Source organism: Ostrinia furnacalis, unplaced genomic scaffold (assembly GCF_004193835.3).
Source record: "Ostrinia furnacalis isolate ACB-3 unplaced genomic scaffold, ASM419383v2 OfSCF4915, whole genome shotgun sequence".
NCBI lineage: Eukaryota > Metazoa > Arthropoda > Insecta > Lepidoptera > Crambidae > Ostrinia > Ostrinia furnacalis.
This window is the reverse complement of record NW_021135154.1, coordinates 1,777,966-1,803,138: the sequence shown is the minus strand read 5'-3', so window position 1 is coordinate 1,803,138 and position 25,173 is coordinate 1,777,966. Positions and strand designations below refer to the sequence as shown.

The following is a 25,173-nucleotide window of genomic DNA, read 5'->3' as shown; positions in this document are numbered from 1 at the left end:
CTAGAATCACATTGTGAAATCATTTTGCTTTGATAGTTGCGGTTTTCTGTTTCAGCTATGCCCTGAATCGCGGGTAATCTTGATTTCGCAATGGCTAATAATAAACAACTGCCGCAGAATTGCTTTATTTCTTATTACACAACCGGTTTACTGCGCTTATAATGTTTCAAAAGTTCGGATTTGAGATTTAGGAACACTCAAACTCTTCCACCCACCGGCTTAATTTACAACTTTGAGAGCGGAACCCTGTTATCGCAACACGTTTCGCACTGATATTTATTAGACAGGTGCATATTTTATTAGCTTTCGGACATAAAACAACACATAAAATTATCACTCGGCTCGCGAGTCCCAAACACAAATCTTGTTCGCAATAAGCGAGACGAAACGAAACGGGAACGTTAATAAAGATATAATAATAAATATCCCGGGAAAACCTTTCGGGATTCGAATTAAACTAAGGGTAGGAAAATTGCGAGAGTCCCCAAGGAGGAGGTGAGCGACAGCTGCGGAGCCTAATGTCCTTTCTATTTATCTGTGATCGGGAAAACGTAGATATTACGGACATATCGTCTGTGATATTACATTCCCCATACGACGCCGTTAGACTCGAGCAGATGCGGTGATATAATAGCGATTAATGTCATAATCGCCACCCCGAATTCCTCGTGTTATTACACAGTGTGTCATCGAAAGCAGTCGCGAACCAAAGCTAAAACGTAAACTTGATTTACAGTTAACAAAACTAGCGTACAAAACACGAATTAATAGCGCGTTATAGCTTAGAGGCACGATCATTGCGTAAGGCGCGATGACAATCTCTGTTTTATGGAGGAGGCATCGTAAATGTCTATTAATATGAATGGGTTCCAATTACTTTTATGATTCGCATTTTGTCGAGAGACGGTCTGAAAAAAGTTTACGACGGAGCGCCCCTGGTCTGCTTGGTTTATGTTGGTTTATGTCATGGGGTGGAGTGGGGCTGCGTGGACAATCGCTGCTGGGACAGATGGGCCACGGCTCCCAGACCTCACCTGCAGGGGTTAACTCATTCTAAAATTTGATTTCAAAACACGCATTGACATTTACGATAGCGTTTTGAATGAGAACTCTGTTAGAACACTCGCGCTAGGATTAAAAATAGATTTCGCGCCGTCTAAGTACCATCTGTATGAAGGCATAGAAACGGATTCTCAATACCTACCAGATGGTTATAGTTCAATGCCAAATTTATTATTCATTGACTAAGTCTGAGCACGAATTTTATATGCTAATAAAAACAGTATTAGAATAAACTGAATCAAACTTTTTAACGTGAAGAAAAGGTTGTCAAACAAGTTTTACATGATAAATTTCAAATTATAGAGTTTATAATAACAACTTAATCAAACTTTCTCGGCTTAAAGGAATACCTAAATCAATGCCCAAAATACCGAAAGCGTATTTATAAATGTTTCGTTCATGAGGAGTGCATCGATGAAGCAATTATGACGCGATCGCTCCCGCAAAGTGTGTGATATCATACTAAATTAAAACTCATATTTGTGTACGCGGGTAAATTATTTCGTTGCGAAACACCGTTTGAATTCGACATGTTTTGATACTCGCGGCCTCCAACAAATCTGTCACTGACTCACTCAATATACGTGAATACATATATCCCAATATGCCTTATAAAGAAATGCATCCTTACTAAATTAATTGCACCGTTTTTGAGACACTTATCGCAATTTAACAACCAATAAAATGGCAATGCGTAACGTTCCTAAAATTTGGCCAACGCTGGCATACGCACACAAACATTTTAAACGTCTTACACGCGTATATCTTTGAGAATAGGCATATTCGAAATCAGTGCGGAGCAAAACGAAACCACCTTATGACTCATAAAGCTCGTGAGCACAAACAATGAGACAACTGAACATCTGAAAGGCACAATAATTCCCATTCAAAGAATCAGAATGCGTCGATCCGAATGAGTATAGGCCAATAACGTAGTGCCAACTTCCTCTGCGTGGCGGGCCGGGACGGTCTATCACATGATATGAACCGCTGAATGCGTCTTATTACACTTTTATCGGTCGTATCAGTCATAAAATGGTAATGAACGAGCGTTTCGGACCAAACATCCGAGCGCGAGATTCAAATGTCGATATAAAACGTAACCCGAAGTCGTCACTTCGTCGAAACGTAATAGGAATAGGGTATGCGCTTTGAAAACAACGTAACACGAGTGCTTCAATGGCCGCTGTGATAGCACGATGTTTTTAAAAGCTCTTTTATTGTGCGACCGGTGTGTATAGTTCCGTTGCAGGGTTGCCATTTTCATTTCATTTTTCAGGAATAAAATCCTTCAAGGAACAATCTAAATTAATAAAGAAATAAGCTACTAGATTTACTAACATGATAAAGCATCGATCGTTTCTACAAGAAAAAACATTTTTAAAGATATAATTTATGTCTAAGATTATAAATAATGCAATCTTTAAGTCTTGTTAAAATATCAGTCTACATGTTCTGTAGATTATTATTTTTCCTGACATTTCATTAAGAAAAGAATCATCGTGATTTTAAATATATCTTTCCCAAAAAAATTAAAACTAATTAGATGTTAGACGTCTTAGATCAAACGCGATATTTGAAATATCGTTTTCTTTGTGACGTAAAAGAACTTGGCCGGCGGAAAAGTATTTCTACATCCACGATACAGTTTTAAACATAACCTTCCTAATATACGATTCAGAAAGGATCGGTTCAATTTCCTTAGTAGGGTCGGTTATAGATTCGCATGAAAAATTACGCACCCAAGGGTTCAAAGATACCACAATTTACTCGTGAAAATCTGTAAAAGTTGGCAGTATATTTCTTTTCATTGGCACAGATTACAGAGGAATCCCTAGTAACAACACATAAATTCTCTGCTCTTTTGAAATGCAATTAAGAAGATGTTGCTTTGAGTAAATTAGGTGAATGGCTTCCCACCAAAGTGTCAGTGAAATATCTACGAAGTTCTAAACAATATTTCTTAGGGTGATTCTTCATTTGTTGCGGCATTGAGATGCAACGTGCCGATGTCGTGTTTATGCACATAGAAAGAGACATTTAACCTCCCATCTTTTTAAAGTGTGAAAATCTGTAGCTGTAATAGGTACAAACGATAACAAATAAGACCCTGCCAATAATTTGCAGCTGAAGCACAGCTGAAAACTGTGTCTCGATCACAACTGAAAACAATTTTTGACACTTTTACTTCTTTGTTATAGGTATATCCGAACATAATGTTTAAACTTAAGATGCCATTGCAATAATCAACAACTGACACTAAGTAACATGTTCAGAATTTCTACCTACTTGTCTCTATGATGAATATGAGATCGATATCGGTAAAGCACAGACGCGACAGATGGTGCATCTCTAACGCATCAACCAATGAGGACCCGGCCTTAGTCGAGAGCTCGAAACACGAGTTACTCGTACCATAACAGTTTTTTCTGACGCCCCAACGCATTATCTGTGACTGATGGAGTCATTTTCAAAAATAAAACGGCCCTTGCTAAGAGAATATACGACCACTTCACATTAATATATTATCAAAATAACGCTGTGAGCGGCCTCTTATCTAACCAATACACCCATAATGTCTTATAGGAAATAAAGTATGTACTAAGCAGGGGAATTTGGTGTTACAAACATCCTGCTTCAGTACTCACACGTGGGGTTCTTGTGTAAATAATTACAAAGGGAAAAATTAAAGCTCTGTAAGCCAATTGTATCCGGATAGCCGAAATAGAGCTGATATATGACTTCTGAGTAACAAGGCCCTATTATAAACACCTTTTGATGTATTTGCGTTTGTTATTAAGTATTCAGCTTTAATCAAACATCTCGTAGCTTTACTCTTTTGATTTCATTAGCCATAATTAAATAGGATTTCATTTATATTAGTCGATTCCTAAAGTCCCATTGGCTCTATGCTTTTTAAAATAATAAAATTCTTTAAAATTTTTACTTGATTTTTGCTACCGGTAAGCCTAAATAAATTTAAAGCCCACACTACTTGACAAAAAAGGTTAAATTGCAAAGTTTTTAATTAAAACATCACAAAGGCAGAGCGAATTAATCCCTGCACTGCGGTGGGCGGACGAATGCAGCATGCGCTTATTTTGCTTGCGTTGTCCATTCCGACTTTTGGAGATAGGGGAAATCCTCACTGGAAATTCTCTATACAACCACCGTCGAAATATCAACCTTAGCTATACAGGTTTAGGGTTAAAAACCAAACTGTATCTCCCATGCAATTATTACTCAGCCGGCTTTACCGATTGCAGTCTAAAAGCAACCTAGTGCGTGGATGTTATGGTCGATTTTTGCATGTCATAGTGTTTTCAAGGGAATGCATCCCGCGCAGACTCGTAATTGCGCGTGTTGGGATTCGGGACGCCATGTTATTACAACTTTCTCATACGACTGTCTACGTTTTAGCGGTTTGTTACTGGAATTGGTAAACGAAAGGCGTTAAAATTCGTTGTTAAAATACAACAAACATCGATCGACAGAGTTTTAATGTGTCACGTAATTTTTTAAACAAATGAAATACATCTCTTCGTTGTTTAAATTCCATTCATTAATTGGCACCTAAAGGACTTATGTTTCTTTTGGTAAAGTATTGAATCCATTTACTCCATTCAAATACATCCACATAATCTTACTAAGCTTTCATTGGTGAGAACCACTAGTCCAATAATTCTTAACTTTAAAATTATTATTAACCTTGCGTTAACAACAAGAACTCTTTAAACCATTTTAAACTAATGTCGACTAAAACACCTCCAAGAACAGTTACAGCTAAAACTTAGAGGTAGAGTCGAGGTGAAAATGTTAATTAAATTACAATGGAACTGGGATAGTTTAATTAATTATAATGGTTTGGATACAAACGAGATTTGGACTTAGATAATTGACCTGTGTGGGTACTTTTAGATGCAAATTACTGAAGTCTACCTACTTACGATCAATATTAAAGTAAATGAACTCTATTATTTTAAAAAGCATTATTGTAAGTCGTTGCAGCATGTTAAACTCTCTTTCAAATCAATAATATTATGCCTATTGAAAGAACTCTACCACGAATAAATATCATGAAAACATCATCTATAAACGCTCTCGCTTTACGCCAGATTCTCGCCTTCGATGCGACTGCTTTAAAAATGACATTAAATGTATGAAAAATTGTACAGCGCCCTTAGTGACTACTATCAAGAACTAAAATCTTCATAGAATTATTTGACGCATTCGCAAGCGAGTTACCTAACGTAAACTCATGGTGATCACAAGACAACATGTTGTTCTTTAACCTGTGCATCTAACCTGCCTGACATCACTCAAGAAATTATTCAAAAGGAATCCGATACTAAATCCTTATAAGAATACAGATGCAAATGCAGACATCTATATTGCTTCCCTTATTCAAATATTATACAAAGCGCAATTTTTTATCTGCCACAAACAGATGGCGCCACAATCAGTTTTATATGCTCTACGATGCATCGCTGCTAGGTCTGTGCTCAGGTAAAGCTAGGCTACAAATTTTTATCATTGTTGTATATCAACATTTTTTCCTGAACTTTTGACAAAAAAGACAATAAAAGACGCAAGCTCATTGGGGATTCGGGACATCCTGATGCTGTTAGATGCTGATGGTTTTTAGCAAGACAACCGTTCCCCTATGTTGCGTTAAATTGCTGTTGAAAATAAATAATCATAAAAATGGGATATGATCTAAATATTAATGTAGTTTTTGTAGAGCTGGAGAGATTTTCCAACAATTTTCAGTTACTTTAGTAGGTTACTGCAATGATCGACCGGTCTTCGTATCTACGCATAACGTTGCCAGTATTTGGGCTTTGGGTTTAAACATTCATCTTCTTCATCACGGTAGTAGAATGATGCCACCATATTTTGAACTTTAGTGAGATAACATAAGGTTCAAAACCAATGATTTATTTTCTCTATACCAGTTCTTTAACCCTTTAGAGGCATATTTTTCTGTGTCAGACGTTCAGTATGTTTGTGCAAAATTTTTGGGCATTTTTCCACTCGGACGTTGTTTGGCAAGCGTTTCTCTCACTGGAACAACAACCCAGACCTGCGCGTTGGCTCATTGCACATTCGACGTGCATTATGTGCCGTGGCCTATGCAGCAACCGGTTCGGCCGGCTACCGCGAACGCGTTTACGACCCAAGACAGTGATCTATGGAGGTTTTTGAGATAACCGAGGCATTAAAATGAAAATTCACCAGAAAGCTCTCAGCTCGAGCCGTTTAGTGGCCCCCTTTGAGCGTTTTACACAACGCTACCCAGTTTACTTTAAAAAGTGTAATTACTCGGTTAAAAATAAGTTTAAAAGCCTTAACTTGGTAAATAGTTTGAGCTCTACATATAGGCTACCGAATTATTGGCTATTGTACTACAATGTATTGGATTTCGCACATAAAGATACCAGTTTTTTAAATAAAAATTATTAACGCGCCTATTATCTCAAAAGCTACCTGCTTTGACCTTATGTGACCTTTAAAGATAAACGAAAAAACAAAACAATAACGTCATTCTTAATCCTTAGAAGGACACATAAACACACGCTGATTTGATCAATGGCAGACGAAAAATTGAATTATTTATGGATTTTATTAATAAAAAATCACGAATAGATAGTGCTCGATGAACGCAGTAAGTATTAATTTAACATTTTTATCTTCAACTTGGAGTTACGTAACTTTAATACGACATATTTATATGTTAAGTGTATGTTACGGAGATAATGGATACATTCAAACTAATTAAATCGAACGTTATGTGCCATTTGTGATATCGGCTGACCTATATCTTGGATAAAGTCATCAATTTCAATAAATGTTGTCATAATATCCACAATGTATATGTTTGCAATAAATAGCTTTTATGGCCACAGTGAATGTGCACTGATCTTAAGTCAGTGTGTGTTTGTATTAATTGAGTCATAGTCTAAAAGAGTTTTATGTGGACAGTTATATAGCCATTGGTTATAAAGGACTCTTATATTGTATGAGATAGTTGTTCTGCTTGTTATTTATGTTGAACATAGCAAATGTAGAAACGGAGACTGAGTGATAGAAATGACTTATGTTATATCTGTGACTACGCTTCAAAAGTACATTTTGTAAATAACAGTTTTTTTATACATTCGCACCTAATTTAATGGACATAGATACTGAAATTGACGCTAATGTATCTATTTACTCATTTATATACCACAAATAGTTTTTTACTACAAAGTTAGTTAGTTCATTTATGTACTATGGAAGCACATGAATGATTAATTACCAGATTTAGAGAGACATGAGTTCAAATAATCTTCATTTAAATTACAATACTAGTTTTTTCTTTATATGCCTAGCTTTAGATAACAAATCTGTATCCCCCTTAACCTCTTACAAATGACGCTATTGGAAAATCCAAATGAAAACTCTGTAGGTACATGACTATGAGCAATAAATATAAAAGCGTAAATATCGTCAGCCGTATGACAAAATAATTAAACCTAATGCTACTTAGACATAACAAAGGATCACTAATTTACCGGCAATATATTGATATTTTGTTTTCCAAAGACTAAGGTGATTCGCAGAAACTTTAAATAGCTATAGATGTACAGTTCGCAGAGGATTACTTATCAAAACGTTTTCTTAACATACAGAAATAGCTTTATTATAACTTGACTGTTTTGGATACTTATAACTGCAAGATACTGTATTCAATCCTCTACTATTCTATAGCGAAGGCTACAACCACAAAATTGTGCTGAAGCCACGATGCGCTTGCCAATATTGGCGGTGTTACTATGTTTTGTGCTGACCATACTTTACATGCATTTTTCCCTTCTCGATTGAACTGCTACAAATCCTGTGAAAAATTATCATTAATTTTGAAATGCTAGATAAAATATAGTCATGTAGGCTTCCAATTCTAAACGAATTTTCAGAAGTTTTCCATCATTGGTCAACTCTTATCTCAAAAAAAATCCACATATGAGCGTTTTTCGTGAGAAAATCCATGGTCTAAGTCAAAAACAGGCCCTTTAAAAATTATTTGAGCCCTATTGACATAGCCATAGGTAATTTAGGTCCATGTGAGGGGTCATCGACCCCGTTTAAATCAGGTTGTCTGCGGTTGATCGTGCGTCCGTCTGTCCCTCTCTGATGTATACGAAGTTGTTAGGCATTTAGAGGGTATATTCAGGGAAAAAAGCGTTTTTTGTTCTTATTGCATTTTGCAACTTGCATGTTTTTTCTTCTAAGAATCTACAGGGTTCTGATGATGATGCTATCATTAGTGGTTTCTCGTAATTTAAATGACTCATAGGGTTTTAAAACAGGCTGAGCTTTTTATAAGGTACCGTTCATCATCGTGATCATCATCATTTCAGCCATAGGACGTCCACTGCTGAACATAGGCCTCCCCTAATGCTTTCCACGTTGATCGATTAGTAGCGGCCTGCATCCAGCGCTTCCCTGCTACCTTTACGATGTCGTCGGTCCACCTTGTAGGTGGTACCGTTCAGTTTCAGCCAAAATAACGTAAACGGCTAATAGACGTAGGGCCACACAAATCTATAATACGATGAAGTGTAAAATATCAAGCTGATCGTCAATGAAACAGGTTATTTAGATTTGTAGGAAAATTACTTTCATCGCCTATTTTATAACCGGTTTAAAATGAAAATTCGTCAGTAAAGAATGCGCGCCACTTAGTTCGTTAAGTCTTATTCTTGAATCACGTCATGTGAATGTTATGATACCATCACAATTACTGTGCTTCAATTCATCACTGATACACTGAAGTATTCTTTGGCTATGTTCTACAAAGTAAGTTTCCATTTAAGAACACGCCTGCTCAATATGTTAGCTTAATTACTTTAAGTGTACTCAAGTTATCGTACTTGAGTTCTCAGTCGATTACCTGATACCTCATATCTATTATCACCTTAAGAGATTCTTCTATTACCTTTACAGCACTACATATTGATTTCTTAAAAATCAAGTCCTTAATGGTGGGTGGTCGAATATTGTTCACTGTTACCTTAATTTGGGTAGTGCTTGGGTCAAAACTGACCAAAATTTTATAAGAGAAAAAGAAAAAAAAAGAGATATACAACCACCGACTATTAGATGACTGTCAAAATGACATCGAATTATGTAGATAGATTTAAAAACCTAACAGATTTTTTAGCTGATCTAGGGTGGTCCTCTCTTCTAATTGTCATGCCCTACAAGACCCATAATTTTTAATGTTATGTCTTGATTAATGCAATAAAAGATTGATGTAAAGATTTATTTATTTATTACCTACTTGGTAAAAAGGCGCATATGAGTTAGAACGTTTGCTTAATTGCAATATCCGAAAGCAATTTTTCGATGAGTGTACAGTATGAAATCGGGATGAATAAATAGTGACGTCAGCGAGGCGCGCCGTCCTGGATCAAAGATCGTTTCGCTTCAACTATTTACTGTGTGCGACTGTACTTGCTGGCAGGGTTGTTGAATACATACTTGTACAATCTATGATTTTAATGTTTCCATAATTAATAATGTTTTAAAGGCAGGAAAACTTTACTTTTCATCAAAACTTACCTTCTAAAGATCGTCATCGAAACTTACCTTCGAGGGTTTGACTGAAAACAAGAATGTGTGAAAAAATGGTTTATGGTTTAAGATCTTTATTCTCATGAAGAATTACAAAAATTCGCTTACTATGAGAACTGATTTAACATAATTATGGTGATGCAAAAAATACGGGTCTTCCTTACTACCTTAATACTTCATCCAGATGGGTCTTTGTCATTGTAGCTCAGAAAGCATGGTAGAGATTCAGCATAAATTAGGCATTCAAATACTTGTACCCCCCTATTACAAATACACAATAAGGCCCCACGGTCTTTTAACTTGATGTGCCATCGTCTACCTCATCTTTTTCAAAATTATGATTGCATTTGTCGTTACCATACTCCCATTATCTGTTTTCAGTTTCAATCATCCCCGATTTCCTCCTCCAAAAGTAGCAGGAATTTTTAAAACCATCCTTCAAGAAACACATCCCACTCGTATATTCTCTCGCCAGCCCTGCCCCGAGCCAATGTCCTTTGCCCGCGCGCAGGCAAAACGCGATGATTTAACACGTTCCCGCGACGAGCGAAAATAGTCCTTCCCGACCGTTGAGATATTGGCTTTGTGCTAATGCAGCCTATATTTTACGCTCCTACGCCCTTTTTCGTAGTTAACTTGTTGGGATGGGAAATAGGTTTTAGAGCAGCATTGAAAATGATTTTGAAAAAAAAAATCAAGCCTTTTTAGGTATAGAGGTTAACTTTTTTTTAGGTATAGAGGTTATTCCGCTATAGAGGTTAACTATGCTCGAAGTTCTCTAAGAAACATCATCAGCCATTTAAAAAATGTGTATGTGATTTGTTGAGGATCAAGTCAAGAGTTACGAGGTTATTACACAAATCTACGTTTTTTACGAGTGAAGCGTGCATTTCCTGAAACATTGTAACGTTAACCAGTTAACATTGGAATAATCATTTTAAGTTTCACGAAACAAGCTTCAAATGGTGTGTCTCTTCTTACGAATGTTTTCTTAACGTAAAACACTTTTTGATCCCATTTTAAACAATAAAAAGGCTCTTGAAATGATGCTTATCAATTAATCATCTTAAAACGTTTTTACGGGTATCACAAACACTGTTACTTTAATATTAACTGCCGGTANAAACAGGTCATTTAGATTTGTAGGAAAATTACTTTCATCGCCTATTTTATAACCGGTTTAAAATGAAAATTCGTCAGTAAAGAATGCGCGCCACTTAGTTCGTTAAGTCTTATTCTTGAATCACTTGTGTATGTTATGATACTATCACAATTATTGTACTTCTATTCATCACTGATACTATGCTCTACCAAGTAACTTTACCTTAAGAACTTGTGTTCCCAATCTGTTAGCTTAATTAGTTTAAGTGTACTCAAGTTCTCAGTCGATTACCTGATACCTCATATCTATTATCACCATAAGAGATTCTTCTATTACCTCCACAGCAATGTTTATTGATCTTGAAAATTGAGTCCTACTGGTGGGTGGTCGAATATTGGTCACTGTTACCTTTTAATTTGGGCAATGCTTGGGTCAAAACGAATGAAAACAAATGAATTTATGCAAACATCGGCTATTGGATGACTGTCAACAAATGACATCAAAATAGATAGAATAAACTTTTTTAGCTGATCTAGGGCGGTTCTTCTCTCTCCTAATTGCCATTCCTTAATACAGGGCCCATAATTTTCTTATTTTAAAAGCACATAATGATTGCAATAAAAGATTGATGTAAATATTTATTTATTTATGACGTGGTAAAAATCCGCATATGAGTTAGAACGTTTGCTTAATTGCAATATCCGAAAGCAATTTTTCGATGAGTGTACAGTATGAAATCGGGATGAATAAATCGTGACGTCAGCGAGGCGCGCCGTCCTGGATCAAAGATCGTTTCGCTTCAACTATTTACTGTGTGCGACTGTACTTGTAGCAGGGTTGTTGATTAGGTATGCATTCGTACAATCTATGATTATAAGATTCCATCATTAATAATAAAAAAGGTAAGAAAACCTTACCTTTCATTAAAACCTACTTTACGGATTTACACTTTTCGGGTGTTTACTGAAAACAAGAGTGTGTGAACAATTTACCATAATGGTGGTATTGGTGGTGCAAATAAGTCCTTACTACTTCATCCGCATGGGGCATGGTCATCATAGCTCAGAGAGCATGTAGAGACTCAGCATAAGTTATTCAATGTTTCTAAACTATTGTCCCCTATTACAAATATAATAAGGCCCCACAGTGTTTAACATGTGCCATCGTCTACCACACCTTTTTCAATTTTGTTTTTAATTAAATCAATTTTAAAAATATAATTATGGTTAGTTTAAAAATTATGGTTGCATTCGTCGTTCCCACACTCCCATTAATTGTTTTCAGTTTTAATCATCCCCGATTTCCTCCTCCAAAAGTGGCAGGAACATTTAAAACCATCCTTTAAGGTACGTTATATTAGGTAGGTATGTAGTGCATAAATGTTTATTTCAAAATTAACCGAAATTGCAGAAATTTTGTTCAAAGTTGTCTACCCTGGAAAACATGCCCAAAGTGCCTAAGCAAAACATTCAGGCCGTATATTCTCTCGCCAGCCCTGCCCCGAGCCAATGTCCTTTGCCCGCGCGCAGGCAGAGCGCGATGATTTAACACGTTCCCGCGACGAGCGAAAATAGTTCTTCCCGACCGTTGAGATATTGGCTTTGTGCTAATGCAGCCTATATTTTACGCTCCTACGCCCTTTTTCGTAGTTAACTTGTTGGGATGGGAAATAGCTTTTAGAGCAGCATTGAAAATTATTTTGGAAAAAAAATCAAGTCATTTTAGGTTTTCAAGGAAGAAATATTTTTTTGGACGTCGTCAGCCATGTTAAAAATTCTTCATTTGGTGACCATAGCGACGAGGATAACTGGCAAAAAATGTTTTAAGACCTTATATACCAATTAAATGGCTTAAAGAAGTAAATAAATATACAATCTTATTAAAAAAAATTACGAGTACAATCCGCATTTCCTGAAACATTGCAGCGTTTATCTAATTGACGTGGGAAAAATCTTTTCAGGTATTACAGATGACTTTGTTTAAGTTTATTATTATGGATGTAGATTTCTCAAAGCATGCTTTACATAAATGTTGTTGAGTCTCTAACAAATGTTTTCTCAACGTAAAACACTTTTTGATCCCATTTTAAACAATGAAAAAGCCTCTTGAAATTTGGCTTATCAATTAATCATCTTAAAACGTTTTTACGGGTATCACGAACACTGTTACTTTAATATTAACTGCCGGTAAAGCGGCGGGGCTCCGTGATGCCGAATAATAAACGTGCCCCACATTAAATTCGACCGAAACAATTTTAATACGCGTTGTTAATAGAGATTTTTGTCTTTACTCGAGTATGCGTGTATTACGATTCATAAAACTGGCCGCAAACACTTTTTAAATTATTTGAATTTGGAACTGGTTTTCGATTGTTTTTGTAGCTAATATCAAACAAGTTCACAGTACTAACTTTTTCTTTATTTTGAATGGCATAAGGCCGTATAATTATTTGAATTTAGAACTCGGGTTTCAATTGTTTTTATTACGAGTATCAGACAAATTGACAGCACTTATTTTTTCTTCTAATTCTAATGGCGTGAGGCCGACAAGTGGCAGGGCACTTGAGAAAAGAATTAATAAATTATTTATTATCAAACTTGAATGAAAGAGTTGTTTAGTTACATTTGGTGATGAAATCGAACACTTTTCTATGTAATTTGATGAAGATAATTTTTTACACTAATACCATTGTTGAAATCATAATAGACATTAATTTATAATAATTCTGCGTTGAAGCTAAAAGACATTTAATATTATTATGAAAAAATTGACTTTTTCTTACAAAAATAACCATTTTAGTGTGAATCAAACAAAATTGGCATGAATGAGTCACATTATCATCGTACTCTTTTTAGAGCGGAGAATTTTATTTAGAAAATGTATTCTAAATTCTGACACAGTGACGCTTTTAACATACCAAAACATTCTCGGAAGATATTTGAAGTATGTCCGTGATACTTTAATGGCTTATTTAAAAAAACAATGCCTTAGTGGCATGCGGCACGCATTTCATTGATCACGCAATAGTTCTTTCTATCAGATTGTTATAATGAATCGTTTTAAATTTCATGAATGCGCGCTGTGACGTCACAAATATACCGCAGAAGCCGACAAAATTTTCAAGAATAGAAGCAAAATCCTACTTTTTTAAACAAGGATTAATTACGTAAAACTTTTAAGGGTAAACCTTAAGGTACGAAAACTCGTTTTTGTTTTTGTTGAGCCCATCAAAGTTGTTTTCCCTGTTCACACCAACGTTCGGTCTTCTTATCGTGATGAATCACGGCAACCGACCTTTAGTAAATTAGCTGTTGAAGCATTTTTTGCAGTTAACTTCCAACTTCCTTCTCTTGTTTTATTTTGCGCTGAAAAGGGCATCAAATATTATGTTCGAAAATCAATTGAAAAGTCTATCGAAATTGAAATTAAAAAGACCTTAAATTAAATAATTAAACTTTCAGAAATCTTTTTCAAATTTTCGACGCAGTTTCAAATTTCGAATTCAGAACGAAATGAAAGAAAAAAACAATCGACAGTCGCGAGACTCGCACTATTAATGTCCACAAAAAACAAACGACTATCAAATCGCATCCCATCAATTGTTTTTAACATGACTCGATCTCGAATTCGACACCACTATTTTATACCGAACATGATCTATTTAAGGCGCGCGTCCCAAACAGCCGACAATTTACGATTCGCTAGTTATGGCCTATAAAGAGCGGTGTCGTCTCGTCGTAACTCCTTAACTACCTATTAATTGATAATAACCCATCATTATCGATTGTCAATGCTAAATGAATACCATCAACTTGTTTATTCATTTTTTCATCGTCGCATATATTTATCTCGTTTTCGCAGGAAACAACAAATAATCTAGCCAAAGAAGATGTAATGTAGAGACGTCTAATATTAATAGTAAGCAATAAATTCTAAGTTAATATTACAAAAGGACACAATAAATTATTATCTTGTAATTTCAATCTAACCATAAATTCATACTAAATCCAGATCAAGGTCCGCATACAATCATTTCGCAATACAATTTAATAATGCAGATCTACTATGTTGCTGTTTAATACCGACATTTTCGTATCTCCACGTTATACTTTCGTTCGTAATAACTTTCCAGGTACAAAACCGCGCGATAAATAACGATCTTACCAAACAAAAACTCTTATAATTCACCACTGGACATTTAATATTCCGATGCAGAGAGCGCGTATTAATCAAACTACACGAAACAGGTTTCCACAAAGGCCGGGCATGTACAAAGTTAAATAAAATACACCTAAGGAGCGGCATTCCGTGAGATTTATATGAAGAAAAAGGGAGGCGAAGTAAGAGCCAGGTCCTGTCGCAATGTGTTTATAGCGGTCCCTGTGTCGTCTCAGATGTACCTAATTAATGCGCCTCTATTGCGTCTCAACTCGGCGACTTCTTTCCTAACGAATAAACTCCACGCTTATCGTGACTTATTCAATTTAAATTTGGAACAAAACAAAGCCGCGCACTTGAATTACGGCGACGGTTGACACGCTCGGATTGTACTCATATTAAGTTACAAACGCGTTGCTTACGAGTAAAAGCCGCTATAGAATGTCAACATGGAAAGATAGGAACGATTTACCGTGGCCTACGATAAAAATACACATCCGAACGGATCAGAAATAATTAAAAAATGCAAATTAAACTGCATATCCTGTGCGATTTTCAATCAGATCTTTATCAGTCCATGGGAAACGGACGGCCGATCCCATTAAAAAGAAACTACAGGTACACAATACATCCAACCTCCTCTCAGACTACAATACCGGAGAGAATAATGGAAGCCAGCTGACGGGAGGTGCCTTAACGCCCGTAGTCATGGCAACCGTGAAGGGTGGCCAACCTGCCCTGCTAACATATCACCGACCCCGACAAAAAACGGCCGAGCTCACCCCCATCGCACAGATTTTGGACTCTACCCCATAAACCAGAAGGATCCCTTTCACGCGTCATCAAACAACACTTACGATCTTTCTCCTTAATAGCATTATTTGGACGCGTGTATCGTGTTTTGGGTTCCATCTTTGCTTTTTAAAATTAGAATGACTGTCTCTATCTCTGTCGCGCCCGTTAAGTTGGGCAGCTTATCTGCTCTAACCACACTTGTATAATTATTCCATTCTCTATTTATGACATTTTAAACAGATTTTAAGTTTTTGTTGAAGTAAGCATAGGCCGTAAACGTTATTAAGGCAGTAAAAATGCAGTTTTTGTAATTTATGGCTGATGTAAATGCGGCATCCTACTTTTGGGCGAGTAAATGATTTATATTGTCGCGCATTTTTTACGACGTAAAAACTGTCACGGAATACGAATATGAATATCGTTTTATGTGGTATAAAAATTAATATGATTTAGTAAATTTTGGATTGTGGAACTATAAAATTATGGTTGTAGTGACGTATTTACTATAACGGTACTATGTCGGCCCACGCTGGTTTGACCAGGTAATTTTTATAGGTTAGCAATAAAAATTGCTAGACATAATAAAAGTCTGTCTTGATTGATCTGGTTATTCTATTCGAATGTTATTTAGACACATTATTAAATAAATATTTTACTCAGGGTATTTTCTATTAAGGCTGAAAATAATTCCGTTGTCAAAACTTAAGAATAATTAATTTATTATTAATAACGCATACCAAATGCGATCAGGGTCGTCAGTTAATAATGCTCAAACTCATTAGCATAAAATAACTCCAACCATTGATAAACGTTGCTTTAACCTAAGATTATACTGATTTAAATTACAAATAAATCCATCGGTCATGTCTATAAGTTACCAGCGCAGGTACTAAGGCCGGCCTACACCGGCGGACATTCCTCGACGTTGGTCCGCTATCAATTTTATACTCGATGGGAACGTCATTTATCTTACCTTATTTATTGGCTGACTCCGAAACCAGTCAGAGCCTCGCTCCGACCACATTCTATGTGTGCCGACCTTATGTGGGGCGTACGTGAGAAATTATGTGATAAAGCCACCAGCAATAATTAATGTAGAGTCAACAAACAACAATTTCGAAGTCACATATTTTGTCACAACCGACTTTCTCGGATTCTAAGAACGAACGAATAAAGAGACACCTTACAAAGCATTAGAAAGTTGCGCAACCCTTCTTTACGCATCCCTGAGTTTTTTGTAGCAGTACCTCTATAGAATACGCTATTGTTAGTTCGCGGACCGTTTGCTCCTAACCCTTTCCGTTACTTTTTTGCTTCGAAGAGATTNCCTGGTTTTGTACCCTTCAACGGCCAAGTCACACAACATTAACTATAATAAAAAAGAAATCGCAGTAAATAACCATAGACTTGGCACGACTTTGTCTAGATTTCATTACTTTTTAGAGATAAACAAGCAGCTCCATCGAGACTTGGCTAGTTTTTTACAGAATGTTTTTGGTGGGATTGTTTTTACTTATTTTTACTGCAGATACAATCGTTGCTCCGGCGATCCGCTCGTTCGGGCGGATCCTTTGAACTCGCGTACATTAGTCGGAACATTTAGTTCTTCACTCTCCTCCACATATAAAATGTGGTGATTAATCTACATTGAGGTTGGTCTCAGTAGCGGATAACTCTAAAATTAACTTTATTGCGGCAATAAAATATTAATGAGCCATTAAAATCTAAGATGGTATAAGAGTGAAATTTAATGGGTTCGGCCCGCAGTGTTCGCGCTGCGAATCCGAACGCGAGCGTACGATTGTGATATACGATGCAATAAATCGATTTAAAATCCCTATAACGCGACTATAACTGTAATTCTCGCTGTTGAACTGCTTCGTTGATGTCTCGCGTCTTATGCGACGTTCATGAACTAAATTGGTTTTAATTTCTTTCCAGGACCGAACGGCTGCCCAAGGAGGCGGGGTCGGCAAACTTACACGAGGTTCCAGACGTTAGAGCTAGAAAAGGAATTCCACTTCAATCATTACCTGACACGCCGGCGCAGGATAGAGATAGCGCACGCGCTGTGCCTCACAGAGAGACAAATCAAGATCTGGTTCCAGAATCGACGCATGAAGTTAAAGAAGGAGTTGCGCGCGGTGAAGGAGATCAATGAGCAGGCGCGCCGAGAGAGAGAGGAGCAGGACCGGATGAAGCAGCAGCAGCAGGAGAAGCAAGCGAAGCTGGAGGGCCAGCACCACGGGCACCACGTGACCCACCACCACGACCCCATGAAGATGCCTATCGACAAAGGCTCCAATGACCTCCTCAAAGTGAACAAAGTCCCCACGTAAGGTGCCCGGGCCACCTCATAGGAAATTTTCCTGACTGATTCTGTATCATATAGTGTGAATACATGAGGGAAGTGTTGCGTCCACGGGGACTGCGGGCAGCGTTAGTCGATTCGTATCCACTAGTTTTATTTGCGGCTGGTTTAGGAGCGCCTCTTGTGGAGGCAGTGACTTTATTTTAATTATGTTCCTTTAGTGCAAGGAGTTGCCTCGGTGTCGCTGGGTGGACGGGCTGGTGATGTGCTTTAAGCATTTATTTTGTTGCCATAACCACACCTTATTGCAATAATATTTTACTAAAATTTACAAAAGAGTTAGATCGCTCTAAGGTTTACATAGAAGCCCGAGTGAACTTCGGTATTGTTAGATAAGATTTTAAATCTGTGAATCTCATAGTATTTATTGCTACCACTTACTCTAATGCATTATGTTATATTTTTTTAATTAATAGATATTATTATATTATGTACATTTTGATGTATATTTTATTATTTGTCCGCTACTAGTGGACTGGTTATGTTTTACGGACACATTTTTTTTATAATTGTAAAATTTGTTGTATTTTATCAGTTGATTTCAAAAGTGTTGCTTTTATTTGACCAGATTGTGATTCACTTCAGTAGTTAAGGCCCGTGAATTGTTGTATGATTTGATCCCAGTTCTGATAGTAATAATTATCGAGAAATATTAATTATTACCTGCGTAGCTAATTCCGTAAGAACTTAAATTATGTAGGTATTTATAACAAAATACGTATGGAAGTACAATTGCAAATAAATAGGTCTTCGTCATTACGAAACGTTATGTTTTATATTTTGTCGTCGTGACAATTAAATATAAAATTAGACGGTATTTTTTGATATTTCTAGTTAAAAAATACCATGTCCAGTTTATCGAAATAGTACCATGAACAAAAAAGGTGGACTTATACCGTGTGTAAGCGGTATCGTCCCTATTCCCGAGTCATCTGATGTTCAAAATTATATACGTAACGATGATACATATAATATTACAATAATGTGACTAAATATAAATTTTACACCTAATTTTAAAGTTGAATAGCGTAAGTGTATTATATGATAGGTTTAAATAGGTTCGACTTTGTATGAAGTATTGCTAAGATTATTAGGTTACGTAAACTCCTGTATGGTAGTGTTAACAGTGGCCGCTATTACATTCACTTGATCTTCGTTTAATTGTTCATTTGCTAATTACTGATGTCACTAAGCATCAGGCGTGAAGCATCAAGACCTTACTTCTTAGACTTTTACCTTACCTTATATAATTTCATCTATGAATAACGCTGGAGCTAAGGTTGTATGAACATGCCTTACATTCGATGAGCTATTATCATAGATTCACTTCNTTCACTTCTCTCTCCCTTGTAATTTTATTTCTAATTCCGTATTGTGCCAAAATGTAATTTATCCTTAGCGTAAAAACACTGTCTCTACCGCGTCCAAACAAAAATATTGTGAACTTTCATTTCTTCCTCGATACGTAATAACTGAACAAAAATTAGAAATTTAAAATTAGTGTTTATAGTCACCATTATACGTAAATTAATGTCAGGGTAGAATTAAAAGAAATAAATTAATAGAATTATCTGTATTAAAATTGGAGTCTTCGCTTAATTTTGATAAATCACCTCTGAATATCTGTCCACTGTGTTATTGGTAAATAGTGAATCAATGTCGTGATATCATTAGTGAAGGTAAAGTTTTCGGTAGTTTGTAAGGGATTCGCGAAAACCTTAATTGATATTTTTGAATCAGTTAAAGCCAGAGACCATCCAACAAACATTAATAATTAATGTGGCTCTTTGTCGTTAGTTCCATCATCTCTTTTCAAATAATCATGAGATAATTAGGATTTTAAGCTTGAGTTTAGGCCCCGTATTCTTAATCGGTACTCAAAATTCAATCACACTGAAGCATACAATACATTTATTCTTCAGTGCAGATTCATACTCGTACTTGAGTATCGCATAAAGTACGGGCCTAAACCTTCCAAATACTTTATTTATATCAGCCATCGCGGACATAAAACCCTTTTAACATTACGAAATAAGGTTGTCGTTAGCATAGAGATTTATCCCATCTTATTTTTAACTATGAAATCGAGAATGAAAATCGAACAAAATGTACTTAAGTAACTTTGATATAAGTAGGCTTTATAAATTATAAAGATGCATAGTTAAATATCGTAGACACATATAAATAAGCGTAATGAATCCGATGGTTAGTATTTGAAAACGCTTAAAATTATTTAATATTACACGCGTCGTGAACAGGATGCTTTTGAAATGGGACACAGTTTTGCAATGACGTTGAATTTGACACAATTTGTGTATACGAATAAATTGTTGTTTCTGCATTTGATGGACCCTATAAGATAGTTGTTTTTCCGTTGTGATTATTATTTGCTTTTAATCGTTATTTTTCGTGGGACTGTGCAAGTAGTTGTCGACGCTATGTCGGTGGAGTTACCGACAATAGCGGTCGACATAGTAAAGATAATGCATGTAGCTATGTCCATTGATTTACGACAATTCTCTTTATTGTTTCTGCCTCGTAAAGAACTGTAATTCATGTGAAACAATGAGCAATTTACTAAATAGTTATATACATACGTCCTCCATCCGTATTGCTGTCTTGCCATAATGCTAGTGTTTTTGTAGTCGTGGTATTATTATATACCTAACTTGATCATTTACTACAGTATTTATTTTTAAACCTTTCCCTTTTCGTTACAATTCATTGTTCGATTATTTTATGTTTACACGTTAAATTTTAACACTTATTGTGAACATGTTAAGACTTCCGTTTTTAGTTTTTATGTATTAAAATAATCATTTATATCTTAATATAATTGTAGCTATGTATGTATGTACCTATATCTATATTTTTGAATATAGTAATTAGAGATCGTCTTAAAGTTAAGTAACTGTAAATAGTCGTGAAAGTTTTATGTGGCGCATTATTTTTTTGTTCATATTTTTTGTTTATGTTATGTATTTATGTAATGGGATTTGTGTCGTATTTACACTTGGTCATAGTAATTTGAATTAACATCAGAACCTTACTGTTCAGCATTGTGAACGAACCCTTGAATTTTCTTATAGGTACTTGAAAGCCGCATTTGTCGGCGAATATCAAAAGCAGTAAAATATTTTATGTCATGGACTAAGAACAATATAAGTCGTCATACATGAAGCGTAATATTCGTATAGTGAGTTAATAAAGATCTATTATGAATAAAACTTCTGCATTTATGACTGCATTCAATTTACCTATAAGTCAAAAGTACATACTAAAAAGTTAAAATCATCATCTGGTCAATATTTGGTCAGATTTATGAATACGGTTACCTTCGCCATGCTGAACTATGTAGTATCGTTTTGAAAAACAGACGAATGAAGGTTCTGTCGCATTAATTCTAAGATTCAAGTTCGCTTGGCCAAGTGCAACGTAATGTACGACTCAACGTGACTGTGTCGTGGTATATAAGCAAATAGTTGGGTGATTGTATATGAAGCCCACATTGAATATTGTAATATTAATTTCAAAAATTCAAGAGAATAAAGAGTTAATAAAAATACAAGGTTATTTCTTTTATGTCATTTTCACAGACCCTTCCTTTTTACATAACGCCGTTGTTCTCTACATATATCAATGCATAGATACCTACTTGAATTACGAAATGTGTAATTTCAGCAAGTTCATTAATGTGTTTCGTACTTATCATTACTTCAGAGTATGTTTCGTTCATTTGTTCGTTCGTTTCAGCCGAAAGACGTCCACTTCTGGACAAAAGACAAGAGTATGTTTAATGGATGTTAATAAGTGTTCATCGTTCATTATAAAATTCTGTCTTGATAGCAAAAGGCTTTAATTTTAACCTTATTGTAAAATAATTCATAGTCATGTGAACTTAGAATGCTTATTACATACTCTACATTATTTTTAAGTCAAGAAAATTTACTTCACGACTCTACCATTAGGCTTTATTAAAACTGGAAGCGCCTTAAACTCACGTGAGACAATCATCTATTATTCAGATTTATTATTTTCGGAAAATCATGTTGAATCATTATAAGGGTTCAACACGGTGGTGACAAAACTGAAAATAATAATCTATAAATACAGTGTGGAAACGATAAGTGATATTATTTCTAAACTATACAAGATATCAAAAAACTGGTCATCCTAAAAGTGCTTCACGAGCTCTTTCAAACGGTACCAATAATAGGTTACAGAATAAACTGGATCTATCCAAAAATTCAATGTTTTCAGCTGGCTGGTCAGAAGTTTATTCAAGTGAAAATAAAAATGTGCTTTTTGAATTATCTGAAATATTTAAATGGTACATTAATTGCTGAAACTGAAAGACACTTAAGTAGAGAAAGATACAAAAATGTGATTTGGAAAAAAATAAAGCTGCATCTTTTAGTTTTATCAACTACACTAAGTGCTTTAATTGAAATATGTTATTGATAAGTCAAAAACAAAAAAAAATGTCACAAAAGAAGATTTCTAATTAAAATTAAATCTTCAGTTACTTACTAAATGTACAAAGGTCTGTCCATTTAATTAAGAGAAATTAAATTAATACACTGACAATCCTCTAGATTTGAAGATAACGTACTTTTACTTTAGTAAGTTGTATATTGAGATCACTGAAAGAGTTCAATTTCAATTAGAGTCTATTTTTTACGTAATATGTCTTTTGGCACAAAAACTCGGCCCAGTTTGTAAAAGTCCATTATGATTCAAAGTAGTTATGACTTTGAATCTTGAAAACCAAGTCATTTAGTGAGGTATACTGACTAAAACGTTTACCTACTATGACCCTATGGAAACCTAAAACCATAACATACACCGTTATAATTCGACAGCTGTGACCTATGAGACAATGTTTCTGCTTTGCTATGGGGATGCATGTGGTAAAGCATGGTGAGGTGACCATAGAACTGTCATTTAGGTTGGCGTTAAACAGTTTTTCCATTAAGAACGTGTTTTGCGTTGAGGTTTAGAACATATTTAATGATAATTGTGTAAAATGGAAATAAAAAGATTTTTTTTTTTCAACTTAATGGTGAAAGAACCCCAGTTAGTTCGTTTCACCCAAATGATGTCCACTGCTGGAAAAAAGGCCTCCCCAAAGTATTTCCAAAACGACCGGTCCTGCGCCGCCCGCATCCAGGCACCTCCGGTGAACTTCACCAGATCGTCGGTCCACTCCAAGAACCCCAGTAACATTGTGTATAAAGGACCTACATAGACGATATTTTCTCAATAAATTAAAAAACACCGTCAAGGTATATAATCTCGCATTGTTACGCTCTTGTTCAAAGTAGAAAGTTGATGTCGGTAAAAACACCATTAATTTGAAACATTAGCCGCTTGCACACCCGCCCACTTGACTTTTTCTACCTCAACATACTTAAAACAATATTAATTCCCACCGTAACCAACAACTGCTCTGTCGGCAACCTATTCTTACTGCAAACGGTGTCACATATTTCACGATAAAGAAAAGAAAAAAACAACACCCTAATAGACGAACGGGCTTAAATACCAATAACGTTTGTCGGATCCCCGCCAAAAACTAACCGTGAGTTATATCCATAATGCAATTTATTCTGCCATTCCGCCATTTTCCATTCTCCACAGACTTCGCTGCTGTCAAATAAATATCAGACCTACAGAATTCACAATAGGTGGGACCGTGCCACGGTAAATCTAAAATCGTGTGACAGTTCGACCTTTTTCCGAAACAAAACATGTGAAATACGTTGGCGATGTGCAAGCGAGTTTGGACTTAACCAGCAGACAATTTTTTTCATCTGTTACAGTGCGTTTATAGTTTTTGTTGATGGTTTTTTCGACTACCCCTATCTAAGACATTACCTTAATGGCGCCTGATATCTCTGAGAGTGATCATGGCAAATTCTAATGGCTGTTAGAAGTGGCTAGAGTCGCTTGTTACAACCAAAACAAATTCAGTTGCCATTGGATTAACGGTAATGGGAAGTGTATGGCTTTGACCCCATAGGTTATTGCTTGGTAAATTCATTTTGATGGTAAATATTGGTTTCGTAAGTGTGAATTTAATACCTTGAGTTAATGGTTTTTAATGTTTTCTAAGAGCAAATATTTAATTTTGACTTTAGTAGTAATGATGTTCGTCAAGTACCTAGTAGGTACCTATGTAACTTGAAACAATTGATTGTTTCTATCATATGTCGAGCACATTTCATTTAGTACCTATACATATGTTTGATGCTATAGTTTTTAGAGTTTTACATAAAATAGCAAGTTAGTGGTTAAGTGTTTGGTCCGGCGCCATCTTTCAACCTTGCCCAGAAATATTTGGCACAGAAGCTCAGAAACTTTGTTTCGTAGTTATTATGAAATGAAGGTTTGCCTATAATTAAGTCGCCAAATTGTCGTACAAAATATCCTCCTAAAGCATAATGTTCTAAGGATCTTCTCGAAACGCCACCAAAAACAGAAAACTCTATTTCCCTCTCTAATTTTCCAATCGAACTTTACAGAGTGAAACGAAACAGTTTTTCCAATAGAATAAAAACAAAATCGAAATAAAATAAAAGAATTGAGTTTTCTATCGTATCCGGAATAGTTTGCAAGCGGATCGCAGTCGCCATGTTCAATTCGAAGGGTCTGTATTACGTGTAGGGTTTGAAATCCCTTTTTGAAATGGTCTCTATGGAAGTTACTTATGGGTTATCACGTTCAATTGTTTTTGGTGCTGTTAGTTCATCATTGGTGTAAACCACAATTGGTCAACTTTTCTATTAGGTCGATCTAACTAGTAATGGCGCATTTTATAACCAAAAAGCTACGAAACCCTTCAGCAGAATATTTCTGGCTATTTTCATTAGAGAAGTCCACAGAAGGTGAGTAAGGCATGGTAAAAACAGTCAATTCAAGTCCTGTTGTTTTTGTTGGGAATTCAGTTTCACTATTTTGATACATATTTCTAAAATTTTAATCTCAGGAAGAATGCAGGAAATGATATGCAGACGCAGTTGAGTATCGAACTGAACACGTATTATTTGGTAGTTATAGCACTTACTAC

General features: G+C 35.7%; 1 protein-coding gene across 4 annotated transcripts in view; it reads left to right on the top strand.

Annotated features, from left to right (window-relative positions):
- The window catches only part of abd-A (abdominal A), a 46,134-nt gene extending 24,465 nt beyond the window's left edge, over positions 1-21,669 (top strand). For 3 of the 4 annotated variants that reach the window (XM_028314802.1, XM_028314801.1, XM_028314799.1), the window contains exon 3: positions 17,675-21,669. In XM_028314802.1, coding sequence (XP_028170603.1) covers positions 17,675-18,072 — 398 coding nt within the window. In that variant the 3' untranslated portion in view covers positions 18,073-21,669. The remainder of the gene's footprint in view (positions 1-17,674) is intronic. The other variant, XM_028314800.1, reaches the window with a different exon arrangement.
- Positions 21,670-25,173: the final 3,504 nt, after the last annotated feature.